The 15,378-nt window shown below is 40.9% G+C and overlaps 1 protein-coding gene across 5 annotated transcripts in view; it reads right to left on the bottom strand.

The window, feature by feature from the left end:
- Nucleotides 1-15,378, bottom strand: part of mtss1lb (MTSS I-BAR domain containing 2b) — an 82,021-nt gene that overhangs the window by 45,874 nt on the left and 20,769 nt on the right. For all 5 annotated transcript variants that reach the window (XM_038700791.1, XM_038700789.1, XM_038700790.1 and 2 more), the window contains exons 2-3: nt 13,145-13,206; nt 12,496-12,569 (exon numbers count right to left, since the gene is read on the bottom strand). In XM_038700791.1, the coding sequence (XP_038556719.1) occupies nt 12,496-12,569; nt 13,145-13,206 (136 nt within the window). The remainder of the gene's footprint in view (nt 1-12,495; nt 12,570-13,144; nt 13,207-15,378) is intronic.

The following is a 15,378-nucleotide window of genomic DNA, read 5'->3' as shown; positions in this document are numbered from 1 at the left end:
CATGTAAGGGGACCCGCAGTGTATATGGATAGAAATGGCTCATTCTAAGGTAATAAAATTTTAAAAAGATAAATTATGTAAGGTCTTTGTACACCAAACAGTTATGTATATTTTATTGCATTTCTGCCACTAGATCCTTCTAAATATTACACACTGGACCTTTAATTCAAGAGTTAGATTTGGAAATATTCTGGCTTCCTGCCTCTCTGATGCCTGAGCTCCCACTTACTCCTCTCCCACTTGATGCCTCTCCTGTCCTTGCCTTAACCCATTGTGTCTTCAACATCCCTGGAGTCAAAGTCCTGGTCCGTTACCTGCTCACCCTGCTACGGTTCTGATGCACATTACAGCTCTGCTCACAGACAGCATTCCCTGCTTGGTGAGCACCCCAGGCCTGAAAGACCTTCTCCAGTGTTCCAAAGTACACCAACACTCCCCTGGTGCTCCATGCTCCCAGTCTGGGCAGAGTCAGCTACTACCTATTAGGACCACTACCAACTGCACGGCTAACTGAGCTAACTGAGCTAACTAGCTAAAGGCCCCTACAGTTAGCAGCAGTTAGCAGTTACTCTGGTGATATGCTGCCCCCTATTTGTTTGGAGTATGAAACAACAATCGACGGGTGGCCAAAGTAATTTTCAATTGTTACACATTGCACCTTTAAGGTCAGAGAAAGGACTGAGATTAGGCTTGTAGTTTTGATCATACCAGTCAGGGTTTACAGAATAATGTAGTCCGAAGTAGTCAAGGGAGGGTCCTCAGAAGGATAGCAGTACAAGTTTGTCTGTGTGTGTGTACAGCTGAGCCAGCAGCAGCCACGCCAGTTATCACGCCTGGCTGACGGCTGTTAATGCTGCGGATTAACACCTACCTCTCACTAACTCTGAACACACACACACACACACACACACCAATATACCCCGTTCTCCCTAAGTGCTGCAAGTGTTGCTTTAATATTTTGACAAATTCAGTAAGAGCTACTCAGTCAACATTAAAACACAAGAAAACTTTCTGAAAACACAAATCTAAATAAATTTTACGCTGCAGAAAAGAGCACATTTAGGAAATATATCACTGACCACCCACCATAACACGCACAGATACACACCACTCCTCACTCCAGCCTCTTGTCTCATTAAACAGGACTTGGCCTTAGAGCAGCGAGACTCACTGAGCTCAGCTTCCCATGCTGATAGAGTGAGTGCACTGCGTATGTGTGTGTGTGCAACAGAGCGTGTGTTGTGTTGTTGACCTCTAGGACAATGCTGCACTGTGACATCAGGAAATGTCCTTAGAGAGCTGCCACAGACAGAGAGAGGGATGGAGGGAACGAGGAGGGCAATGGAGGAATAGGAATGATGGGAGGCAGGATTTGATGGCAGAAATGTGTTAGGAAGTCAGAGAGGGCAGAGGGGAACAAGTGAGGAGGGAAGAGGAGAGCAGCATTTGGGGTGAGTGATGAGGGTAGAGGAAGCACTTAAGTTGGATGAGTGAGAGAAAAGAGAGGGAGAGAGAGAGAGGGACGGCAGTAGTAGGTTGGGAAATAGATGCACACTGTGGCTGAGGCTTAATTAAAGACAATAATGTTGTTTTTAGTAGCCCTCCACAACAGCAAGGCTCTCAGCCATGGCCTACTTACATATGGAAAAGAGGGTGGGAAAGAAAGAAAGAATTAAGGAGTTGTAAACTCTTCTTATCAACACCAAACCCAAACCTCTATACATTATCTAAATACTTGATCAATAGAGTTCAATTTGATGACTGCAAAGTAGCAGTCATACCAGACTGATATGACTCATTATGTGCTTTTTAAGAATTACTAATACACAAATGCATTATACAATAAAGGACAATTCCTGTTTACTGCAATTTGCATCTTTGAGGTTTTGGCCATAGATTAATAATTTTTATTAATTATTAAGTGCTAAACCTTCTTCTATCAGGATTTAATGCTTTGATTTCCTTTCTTATATAAAATAAGATATGCCTTTATGGATCCCCAGAGGGGAAATTTGGTTTGTTGCAGCAGCACAAGGACACAAATTATGGATCAATAGACAACATAAAAAATAATAATAAGAGGTATATAAAGGTAAAGACAAAGCATGTGTGTATAAACTGAATATCTTTGGATTTTGCACTGTTGGTCGAATAAAACAAGCTATCTTAAAGGGTATTTTTCATTTCATTTTATTTTTCTAATATGGTAATCGATTGACTGAGGAAATAATCACCAGATGAATCTACAGTCCAATAATCATTAGTTAAGGCCCTATTCATTTTTTTACTCTGTCAAATGAACATCTCAAAAGCCTGCACTCCAACACATCTTGTCTATTTATGAAGGTGTAGTAAAAAAACAAACAGACATCATTGTTTAACAAGCAGTCAGCCTAAGGTTTGGATGTACTATGTACTGACCATGAACAGTTAGCATAGCCACTCGAAAACAAGCTAGAATTACTGGGATGTTTAATTGTGATGTAATTACTTAATTTATTTAAAATTGTAATCCCTTAAAGTGCGTTGAGAAAACCAAGTGCATTTCTGCCTTTCTTCATATGCTCAAATTTGTTTATCCGCCCTAAGCAACCAATGTACCAACTGAACGTTAGCCGTGCACTTGCTAGCCAGGTCTCCACACCTTGTGAAGGAGATTCATAAAGCCCTGGGATGTGGGCAGATGTTTCACTTTGTATTTTATCTGAACACAGTTACACTACTTGTTACTGAATATGATTGTCAAATACTGTTTACAGCCCAACAGTGGCACTCACTTTCTGTTGTTTTTTTTACCTCTAAATGACATGGTTTAGATAATCTAAGTAACCTGATACTGAAACTTGTCTTCAACCTGTCTGATTCTCTGACTATCCCACTGGACATCTGGAAGAGACAAAGTCAGGGAAAGACATATAATTGTAATTATAGGTCATAATGTATTCAGTGGGGTCAGTAGATGACTTATCCTCATGCTAACCCAGTTATGTATAGTACAAAACTCCAGTTCAAACACTCTGGGTGCATGATCAACTGTTATCAGATCAAATGTATCTCCCGTTGACTGTGAATGGCATCTGTGAAATGCAATTAAGCCATCTTGCTCAGGTTTCTTCCCTCCTCTTGGCAACAACATAGCTATTTTTTCTCTGCCACCACTTCGCTCTCTTTCTCACACACTCACTCTCTTTCTCTCTTTCCTTGTTGCCTGGCAACCATGCTCGTAAATGTGATCTGTCTTGTCTGCGATTGGCTGAAGGGACAGCAGAGCCATGTCAGTGTCAGAGTGACAAAAGGGGGAGACACCCATGCATCATGCATCTCACACACGGGAGGTATAACCTTACAAATACCACACAACCGAAAGGCTAGAAACCTTTGGGAGTATAAACACTGTGCATGCTCTTCTGGGGCAATACCCACTGCCCTTTGCATGCCATTTCAACAGGCTGAACCATGCATGTCTGTATGTGCACGTGGGTGATCACAATTGCTTGGCATGCTTTGTGCAGTGACGATATGTTTAAACACATGCCAGAGAGCTAATATGAATGCATGTCAGAATTGCATGTGTAGGGGTGAGTGTCTGCGTGAGTAATGGTATTAACTAGCAGGTGGTCCTTGCAGGGGGGTGCCATGCTACTAGCTGAATAAGGGAAACCACTGTTGCTGAGTTGCATGTGTGTGTGTGTCTGTATGTACTATGTGTGTATTTAAGTGGCCTCACATCTGAGTGTTACCTCTTTTCCTCCCACCCAGGGAGTCATCAGTGCAGCATGGAGTGCTTTGCCAGGCAGCGAGCTAGTTAATGAGGGACTGTTACTAGCGATACTTTTTTATTATAGCCTACTGAATGAAGACACACACACACACACACACACACAGCAGACCGCTTTGAACCAAAGGCAAATAAGCAGCAACTTTTGTTTCTTTTGTTGTGTTTAATTTGTTTTACCTCCTTTGGTAAAAAAGGCATGTTTACCCCATACTGTCTTACTTACCCCCCCTCTGCAACACTCAGAGCACCAGCACAATTACTCTCTGGGCACTTGGCTCAGTAGCTAACTTATTTGAAAATAATTACAAATTAGAATTTGATTAATAATTATATATCCACATATTGTGTCAGCAACACCTGAGCACCATGTGTTGCAAGTGAGAGTGAGTGAAAACGAATTAACATGTGAGCAGAGAAGTCCAGACATTCAGCTAAAGTAACTGGTTGAAATAAGCGATGAACGAAAAGTCAAAATAGCTTACTAAAAGTAAAAGATTACTCAGATTAGATTTAAAAATTAGACGTAAGAGTAACAGAACATTTGAGCTAGTTAGCTAATGGATAAATGGTTAAAATAGCTAAAAGTAATGCATTAATGGTTGAAACATCCAGCTTCTGCTACAAGTGGTAACAGAATTTGCATTGACCAAACCCACGAAACACTGACAGTTAAATTGTTACAATGTCCACTTTATATGGTTAATGGCGTTTAAGTACAAAATGAATATGAAAATAAATAAATTTGGTGGATGGTGTTGATAAAGGGTTAATCTGACAGTGGGAGCCACTGGCTGATGCTCGTATCCAGAGCAACAGCACAGGCCTGCTGTTGAAAACTTCCTCACAATTGCCCCACAACAGTCCTCTGTCCGTTTTTGGTCTTTATTGCCGACTACCCTCTCTCAAGCATGGATGTCTCTGTATTTTCATACAGTCATCTGAAACAATCCTCAACTGTTACACATTAACACGTCATTTCTCCACACAGCGCCACTGTGCCTCAAATCTGCAGTTCTCTATTAACAGCAAATCAATGTGCTCTTCTTATTTGTGTCAAGTTTTAAATGTGCTGTGTATAGCAGGTTATAAACCGTTCTCAAATTAAAATTCCTACCTTGGCAAAATTACTGTGAACGCATGAGACCACAGTCGGGATCACTGGCAGCCTCTATGTCACACCAGTATTATTATCAGCAGTAGTGTTTCTCAAAATCAAGACCACATTTCCCATAAACTTCATTGCTTCCTGCCACCCCACCCCCCACCCCCAGCCATCTCTCTTCCTTTGGCCTCACTGAAGATAAACATGTTGGAAATGAGTTTTACAGCGTCTTTTCTCTCCTTTCCACCATCTGCAGTCAAGATAAACCTCAGCCCTCTTGCTGCCCACTTCTTGTTTAGTTTAAAAAAAAAAATCTTGTAAAATTATGTACAGTTAGAGATCCTTTTCCATCATTAAGTGTATGGGGTGTAATGGAAAGCATCAAGATGTCAGAAAGTATGCCTGTTTGGCCTTATCAGCTGGAAAACTACCAAGCTTTGGAGCAACGTGGCTCCATGTAATCTGATTTGGCATTCTTTGATTTGAGCTTCCTTACACACAAAGATGATGTTTTTACACTCCAAAAATGATGCTTTCCTAAAAACCTCTCAAGACTGGATACATTTGAAAATGCAATTCAAGCTGACATAGTAGACTGCACAATACAGGCGTTGTCATTGATTGTACTTATTAGTCAGATGACTGTGATCACTGATCTGGTTGGCATCACAGTACGTCTTGCTAACAGGTAGTCTCATTGAGCCACTATCAAAACATTACTCGAAATGTAGTCAGTAGACATTTAGCTGTTTTCCTATTGCTTTGGCATTTGCGGGTGAACAGAGAACAATTAGTTTTTTTTTAACACTGCCCTGATGAAGGATGAAACAAATATTAAAAGTAATTTATGTATGTAAGTATGACCTCCTTAATACAGTAATAAATGCTTATTATAAACAATAAAGTTTCTCCTTACCTACAGTCTTTTGATCTTTGGGAGCACCTTAAGCTTGTTTGGGTTGACCACACAGTAAATGACTGACTACCTGGCTTCTGCATTTCATTTAAGTACTTAGAAGACAATCTGAAGATCTAAGTTATATTGCCTGTAAACAGTGTTGTCTGATTTTCTCATTATTCTCACTTCATCCTTAAAAAACACACAAGATCTCAGTTACCATTATCTTAAAGACGAACAGCAGAGGTCAGAGGAGTGATCATGTCCCGATGCACATCATTTGATGATGTATACTGTAATAGCTGGACAAGTGAAAGAAACTGCTAAGTGAGTGAACCCTCTTACGTGTCCTTACACATGCCTTTGTAATGGTGAATATTAACTGTTAATTTGTTGTTATTGTTTGTTATTGTTTGAGTACACTTTTAGACATCTTCTGAACCTCAGGGTTGGGGTTAGAGGTTAGGTCCTGGTGCTAGCTTTCAGTGTGTGCACACAACTGCTATGTTAACTTCATATTCATATGATTGAAAGCTAAAATCCTTGTGATTCGACCAATGCAAACCATTTCAAGATATAATCACCACAGCGGGTACAATCAGCGCCTCTGTCTGACCAACCATTACAATCAAAATTGACACAACTCACCTATGAAGCCTCATTATAACCATAATAATTCCGTAAACAACTATGATAGCTTGTATTCAAATTAGCCACAGAACTCTAACCTTTCGAGTGACACAGAATTCGATCCAATAGGACCTCATATGTTCCTTTCACAGCCTACAATAGCCAATGAGAGCCCGCGCTGTAAGGAAGGGCCAGTCCGCATTATTTCATGGGTAGGCCGAGCCAATTGCAAGCAATAGTGCAATTTCAGTAGCACTTACAGTGATTCTGACTTTTGGGTTAGACACCAGGGTGTTATCTTTCAGAAAGGCCCAAAACCATGCATATACTCCAAATGGTTCAAGAACTACATTCAATTTACTTTGGATATGCCTTGAATAGAAGTTTTGCATGAATTTTACAGGAACGGCAAGAGGTTAATGTCCCTAAATTACATTTTTGCAAATGCGTGCGTGTGTGTGTGTGCATTAATAAGATTTATGATATTCTTTATGAATCTGGTATTCAGATGCAGGCAGGCAGCCTGGCAATAAAACCAACAGACATTCTGTACCATCTGTATCATCATCCTCATCTTCTCACACACACACATAGTTGAGCTTTACTGCTGTTCCTTGTGTGTGCATAGTGTGAGTCCTGGGATCCACCCAGGTTTAACTGCTGCTACTGCAGAGACAGAAAGATAGTTAGTATAGAGTTTAATATTGGTATTAACATGTGAATAAAGAGAGACATAGCAAAAGCTCTTCAGAACTGAAAGAGTCTAGAGCTCATCAGCAGCGTTGGTAACATACAGCATCTATGGTCTAGATAAACAGATACTAAACACAGTCTAAACACTGTCCTAGACGCTGGTTTCTAATAATGATCAGTATTTTCTAAAGCTTGTTCTACAGACATTTATTTGCACTTTTACCAAATCAAGCACACCTACACACACACACACACACACACACACAGCTGAGGCCTCTGAGCGCTGACTATCCATGGTGCTGACTTAACTTTAAATAACGTTTCAAAAACGTGTCATTTATTTTTGTTCAAATATCATATCCATTTGAGCAGTATTTTGTTACATTCAAACCCACTAAAGTTATTTCAAACCAGAGGCGTAGTTCACAAAGTAAAGTAGAATAACTTCCATGCCACAAAGCACCCTTTGACAAAAGTAGAAAGAGTCATTGGATGAGATAAATATCAAATTAGAGCCACTAAACATCTACTTCAAGGGTGCTGGGACAAATAAGAATAAATTAAAAGTATATGATCATGTTGCCAAATGTTCAGTAGCTCACACATCATCAAATTTTCAGGTGGTCCTCGCCATGCAAGATATGCTGGACATCATTGCAGTGGAATATTACATGACTGAAGAGGAAGAGGGTGGTGACAGAAATTGGCAGATATAATCATGCAAAGAATGCACAGCAGATGACTAGTGTGGCACAAAGGAACAATTCTATAAAGATTTCCTTTAAAAAGTAAACTGTTTTACCAACTGTGGCTTCCCTGAACATATTTTTGCCTATGCAGGCCTGATCTAAGACGTCTTAAGGCATGTACAACCAGAGAGCATACTGTAGTCTGCGGTCACTGTACTTTGGTTGCTTTACACATTGTCACATTGTCATATTGTCATATTAAACAGCTCTGGGGTTGGTTGGAAAACTAAAGCCAACAAACCAACAAGATCTCACACCCCACACAACACACACACACACACACACACACACACACAGACACACACACACACGAAGGGCCTCTACCAACCCATATCAGGGAAGCAGGAGTGTTGTGTATACTGTGTATGCTATCGCACACTCACACACACACACACACACACACACACACACACACACACAGCCAGTTTGCCCTGGGGAAAGTGAATGTTTGGGCTTTAAGAGGGGAGTGGAGGGCACATCTGAAAGTGCACTCAACTTCACCCCACACCAGGGAATTAACACTTGTGCGTTTCCTCCTGTTAGATTTCACCAACTTGCTAAATCGCTCTCTCACACACACACACTATCACAAACACAAGCAAAATCCTCTGTGCTGCCATTAGGAACCCAGCAGAAATCAAAGCCTGGCCATGATCAAAACCACTAGCACTTTTGAGGGATCCCATTGGCCACCTCGCACAGTATGTGATGCAACTCTGTTTAATATGTGCTGTGTTTTGAGCTAACATGCTGACAAAAACAATGCTAGCAGGCTGACGTTTAGCACGTATAATGTTTACCATGTTCATTATGTTTGTTTAGTGTGTTAGTATCAGTGTAGGGCAAGTTACTTCCAAAATGTAATACATTATAGATTACAAGTTACTGTCATTTGAGAGTAATTAGTTATATTACAATATTATTGTCTCCGAATTGTAATTCATTACACTAATTTTGCGTTTCTTCTGAGTTACTTTTACTGCTATTTAATGTCCGCTATACACTATGGACAGAATTAGACAATAGGGCAATGAACAGAGTGCAAAGGATGCAGGAGTAAAGTTATTATCATTATTATGTACATGTCAGAGGTGGATGAGATTTACAGGTATACATACATGCATACATGTACTCATGCACAGTGTGATGGAGCATAGTGTAAAGGATGCTGGAATGAATAAGTATTATGTGCAGGTGTTATGTACTTGAGATAGTTGGATTTGGTATACAGTATATACAATGTGACAGTATATACAATGTGACAGTATGAACAGCTCTGAAATGGTGAATAAATAATAAGTGGTAACCAGTAAACAGGTGGCTGGTTAGAGACAGAGTTAATGGGTTATTGCACAGGAATTGTTCCTGACACTGGGAGTCAGAAGTCAGCTGTTCATCAGAGTGATGGCTTGTGGAAAGAAACGTCTCGGGTTACATATGTAACCCTGGTTCCCCGAGAAGGGGAACGAGACACTGCGTCGGTTACGACACTATGGGAACGCCTCATAGTGTCGTAACCGACGCAGTTCGAGTTCCCTCGAAGGGGAACTGCTTCTGTGTCTGTTGGTTTTGGCGTACAGTGCTCTGTAGCGCCTACCATAGGGGAGGAGCTGGAACAGGTTGTGTCCGGGGTGAGCTGGATCTGCAGTGATGTTTCCTGCCCGTTTCCTGACTCTGGAAATGTATAAATCCTGAATGGAGGGCAGGTGGGTACCGATGATTTTTTTCTGCAGTCTTGACTGTCCGTTGTAGTCTGCTCCTGTCCTTTTTTGTGGCAGATCCAAACCAGACAGTGATGGAGGTGCAGAGAACAGACTGGATGATGGCTTTGTAGAACTGGATCAGCAGCTCCTTAGGCAGGTTGAGCTTCCTGAGCTGACGCAAGAAGAACATCCTCTGCTGGGCCTTCTTGATGATAGTGTCAGTGTTGAACTCCCACTTCAGGTCCTGGGATATAGTGGAACCCAGAAACCTGAAGGATTCCACAGTAGACACAGGCTCCTCCTGAAGTCCACGGACATATCCACAGTTTTGAGCGTGTTAAGCTCCAGGTTGTTCTGACCGCACCAGAGAGCCAGCTGATCAACCTCCCGTCTGTAGGCCGACTCATCACCGTCCCGGATGAGGCCGATGACCGTTGTGTCATCAGCAAACTTCAAGAGTTTGACAGATGGGAGGAGCTGTCAGGGGAGCTACCATCTTGTTAGCCGAGCTCCCCGTAGTTTACACCCTGCCTACAGTCTCAACCATAAGATTCAAGCAACAGGAAATAACGTTACTCTTTTACTCACTGAAATGTTTCTCAGTGTTATTATAAAAAAAAAACGCCATTTAATTTTGGGTTAAAAAAGCATTTTAACGCATGTTACTTAAATTGTAATGGGTATAATATTACCGTTTTATTAAAATAATGAGTTATAGCAAAAAGCAGTACATTACTGTAATAGCGTTTTTTGTAAAATGTTACTCCAAACACTGGTTAGTATGGTTAGTAGGCTGGCAGTTTTCATGTATTTGGTCATAAACTAAAGTCCTGAGCAAATACATTTAGACCTAATGAAAAGTAAGAAATCACAAATGTATTACAATCCATCCAGTATCTCAGTCTGGACCAAAGCGATGGGCCAACCGACATTGCCACATGCCACGTGACTAAACACCTGAAGTGTAGCTTCCTTTCTGCTAATTTACCAAACATGGCACGAGTGCAAATGCCTTTGTCTTTCTCTCTTCTTTCTTCCAGAAATACATATATAATATTCAGGGAGCTTTTTCGTTCCATTTTCACCCAGCTGATGAAAACACTTAGGTTCACATAAAATGTGGTTGACACGCTGAATAGAGACAGAGCCAATGCAGGCTTATAAATGGGAGTGTCAGTACAAGAGCAGAGCACAGGATCATCAGTACCCTTTGGGGCGTGATTCACACACGCTGTAATAAGTGGAACATTGATGTAGAAAATGGCAGGAAGACAGAGAGCATCATTATTGGTGCCGTCTTGTGCCTCCATCCATTTAACGAATCTATTAGAGAACATCACACACTGAGAAAGAGCAGCAATTGTACAGCAATCTGACAAATGGACTCCAACAGGAATGACTCATCTGCACATAAAGTACAAAGAGCCTCTGATGCAGTCTGTATCTTTGTGCCAACATCATTTATGTTTTAATTTTGCCTCTGTGTGTGTGTGTGTGGCAGTTGTAGCGGGATGTGTAATGGGCTGACAGAGCTTGGTGAATTCCTGTCTGGCCTGTAAAAGCAGCATGAGCCTCTTCCTGTATCCTCCTGTGCAGGAACCCACCTGGGGCCGCACACACACATCACTATCCCATACACTGCCTGGCAGCTGCACCTAATAAGTCAGGAGGAGAAATTCCCTGTTCTACAGCCTCAGTCGTCTCTCCCGTTTCCCTCTATGCGCTCTGTGGTACCATAGTATTCAGATGCTCTTCAGTGGGCGGTGAGTGTTTGTCTGACCTTCTCAGCTCTCAGCCCACACTCTAATAAAACTAGTGCCGCATTTAAGCCTACACATAGAATATCAAGAGTGTCGAGCCAAAAACACAAAATACAATTCCATTGAACATAATTCATGGTTCAGTGAGTTTTTTGCTGAGTGTAGTGCAGGTTAAAAAAACATGTTGAGCTTTGCATTCAAAAACAATCTCAAACAAGTCCAGCAAGAGGTAGAAAACACAATGCCAGAATGTCATGATAGCTTAATAAAGGACTACTTCAAGTGAGAGAACTTGCTTAAAAAACTGTCAAAGTATTGTTTTTAAAGTACATTATAAGCAGTCCTTGTATTTTTAATTCTTTTTTGGTACATGTCTGTTTTACCCTATCGGCTCTGGCTAGCTAATGGAATTCCAGTGAGAGACAGCAGGTAGCAGCAATTATAATTCTAACCGAGACTTCACACAAATCATATGCACAAAACTTTTTTTTGTTAGGTTTTCCTTTTAATTTGTCTCAGGATTGTTTGTAGACCTCGTAGAATTTCAGTGATTCTCTGTTCGCATTTAAAATCAAAGTTGTTCGAATTAGTTCGAATGAGAATTGTTGTTGTTGGAAAAGTAATAACCTCACTTCTTAACGTGTTTCAGCAGCTTTTCCATCTTGACAGTAATAAAGCACTAATGGAAAGACAGAATTCAGGATTTTTATGAATCACACATGTCAAATAAGATTGCTAGACTGGCGTAAACGATCAACAAGCAGCAGCTTCCACCCAAAAATACTTTTATCAGCCTCCAAACACCCATGTTGTTTACAACACACTAAATCCAAAACTGATCTTCCCATTGCATTGGGAAGTCTAACAAAACATATCCTGCTACAGACATAGATTCTCTTTTTTTGACCCTGCAAGCAGTGCAGCGCAACTGCTTTGAAGTTTGGGACAAAGTGTACCTTTTAAGCTGCTGGAAACACTTTCATCAACCAAAAGAGAATTTAGCAGGCTGGTTGATAATATCTCAACATGATTCTTAATAGTACAGCCATGTGGAGGGCGCTTTAGAGGAGCAAAACAACCCACAGCAAAGGGACACAAACCAGTGCACACAGCTTCTACTTTTCTGAGCTGGGAATCAATTGTTTCTGTGGCACACTCACACACACACAGCTGTTATCCTACCTCTGGTGTTGGTAGCCATGTCCGCCACCTTCTGAAAAGCATCCAGGAAGGCCACAGCAGCCAGAACAGTGGTTCTGGACAAAAAAAAAAAATTACTTTAGAAGAAGCTGCATTTACGATTTAACTTTATTTAAAGGTTAAGTTTGGCATTTTTAAACCCAATGCCCTATTTTCACATATTTTGGACTAGTTTTTGGAAAGGTTTTGGAATCCGTGCAGTAGACGGCTTCATCCGGCAGCCACAAACCGTCTGCAGTTGCTGCAACGTATTCCTTCTGGGCAATTGTGCACATCAAAATTACATCTACAAAAAGTGCTTCTTTTGCCACCAACAAACTCAGACTGTTAAACCAGTTCTCGCTCAAGGAAACAATTCTCGCTCTGAAATATCGTGAGAGGCGAGTTGACAACGGTGGAAATGAGGGAGTGGAGTTTGTTGTGTCCGCAGTGAAACTGCTAGCAAGACAATTATTCTCAACAGTACTCAAAATATTCCTCTCTCCAACTCTTACTCACATTTCTACCGTTGTCTTCCTGCAAGAACTCGCCTCTCACTACAGTCTCTACATTATTTTTCAAAAACAGTGTTACACTACACTGAACTTATGTATTTACTGTTTATTTTTGATTTGTTGTCAAAGAAACTTACCGGAGCTGGGAATGTAGCTTGGTGGCCTTGGCACTGAAGTCCTCCCACACAGGATAGGAGCACTGGCAACAGACAGACAATAATATGCATTAGTATTAACAGACATTACATATTAGTAAAAAAACACAGCGGCATGCCCGAAACCTTAAACTTTACAGAATGTTCCAGGTGTTCTTCACATGTAAATAAATGTGGGGGGGAGGCATTCATGAAGGAACTAAAATGACACTGATTTGGTTGAGGATTTGAGGTAGTTGCTCTAAGCAGATGAATGTTAACTTTAATGTCTCACAGCCAAGCGATCAGACGTTCATAAAACACCACAAACATGCTTCGTTCTAAAAACTTGCGGCACCGTGTTGTATTTAGAGTGGATCCATAACCATTTTAACTGCCTCCTTTTCTCCTCTCTGGTGTGCTGTCTCTCCTTCTACCTTTTATCACTCTGTGTCTCAGTTTATCTCTCTCACTTGCTTGCTGTACCTCAGTCAATGTGGAGTTACACTTTTCCAAATTTACTGACATGAAATACAAAAGTCATTCTTGGCAAACCAATGTCAAGAAATACACCAGTGTGACATTAATAAAATTGACTGAAGTACTGGACGAAGAAGTCTTTTAAGATACTTATATATTGTCCTCCAGTGCATTGATCTTCATTGGATATTAATAGATATAGCTTTTTCAATGAGGGAGAAGAAGTAGGTGATGTTAGGATTTTAGGAATTTGTAATTACTGATTGCTGAACCTTTTTGTGGAAAGTGTGATTTCACATACCAGTTGATTAATTAAAAAAAGAATGGACAGATTAATCCATAATTAGTTGCAGCCCTAAAAAATGCACTATCCCACCCAACAGCTGCTTACATGTTACAAGTCATCAGTAACAAGTAAAAAGTATTAAAATAAGACAATGTGTCAAGCACGCCACAGACTCTTTTGAATTGTCCTTCAGAACTGTTCAAGGTAAAAGCTCTTAATAAACTTGACACGAAGCATTGCTGCAAAAGATGTTCTCACACTTTTATTTTAAAGGCACAGTCACTTAAGAGGAAGTAAAGCTGTCATGACTGAGATCTCTTTCAGCACCAGCCGTTATCAGTTTATATATTTTTTATTTTTCTGCTATCAAAGCAATCTGGCCGCAGGCAAGATATTATTGCTGGCGGGCCGGTTCTGACCCATGGGCCGCCTATTGCCGACTACTGCCTTACAGGAACATAAAGATAAGGAAAATCTGCCTAATATGAAAAAAAGAAATGTAAAGAAATGCAGGGTATATTTAAAAAGCAAAGGCAAAGAAGGAAAGTAGGGAGTGTGTGTATAGGTGGGCGTGTGTGCTGGGGGGGTGGAGCATCCTGTTGTGATGTCAGACTGGCACAGACAGTAAAGGCTGTATACCCTTTGATCTGGCCTGTTTGATGTGGCTTGATTTGGTCTGAAATCATAGTCCTATTTCCCCTTGGTACCAAAAGCTCCCCCCTACCACATGCACTACCGACACACACACACACACACACACACTCACCCGTTGTAGGCTGTTTGAAGTGCCTAAGTAGTGTGGATGGGAGACGCAGTGTTGCCCTTCTCCTTGCACACACACACACACACACACACACACTGATACATATACACATGAGCAGTCCTGCATGTCTTTAGCATATTTCATGCATTTCAATCCTGTAAAAGAGCCTGGTGGCAAGTGACCAAGTGATGATTGAGTGTGTGTGTGTGTGTGTGTGTGTGATTGCTGCCTATTCTTTAACATGCACCCACCCCCTAACCACACACACGCACACACACACACACACACACACACACACACACACACACACACAGAGACACAGACACACACAATGTTTGTATGCTGCTGTGAGGTACCATAAGGAACCAAGACATGGATGACGACCTGGAACATTTACTTTGACCAAACGGAGTTAACAGTAACCTGCTAAACTCACTCCAGTGGGAAGGAGATGATGAGGCAGCAGTACTGTCAACATGTACCATGTTCAAAAAACATAAAATGTTAAAAGTAGGAGTGTAACATTTGGAGTACTATTAAGTATGAAAACTGTATGTATTTTATTTTAAATGTATTATTATCTAACATTTCAAGCCACATTTCAGACATTGTAGCCAATAACACAGACCATTTCCAACCAGCTTAAACGTGTATTTAGACAAAAGCTCCCCTTGTGTTATCACTATGTATGATGCCTCTTTCCACTGA

This window comes from Micropterus salmoides, unplaced genomic scaffold (genome assembly GCF_014851395.1).
Source record: "Micropterus salmoides isolate LMB-PRFRI ecotype aquatic unplaced genomic scaffold, ASM1485139v1 Ms_hic_scaffold_6, whole genome shotgun sequence".
NCBI classification, from domain to species: domain Eukaryota; kingdom Metazoa; phylum Chordata; class Actinopteri; order Centrarchiformes; family Centrarchidae; genus Micropterus; species Micropterus salmoides.
The sequence above is the reverse complement of the archived record's forward strand: the minus strand, read 5'-3'. Positions and strand labels throughout refer to the sequence as shown.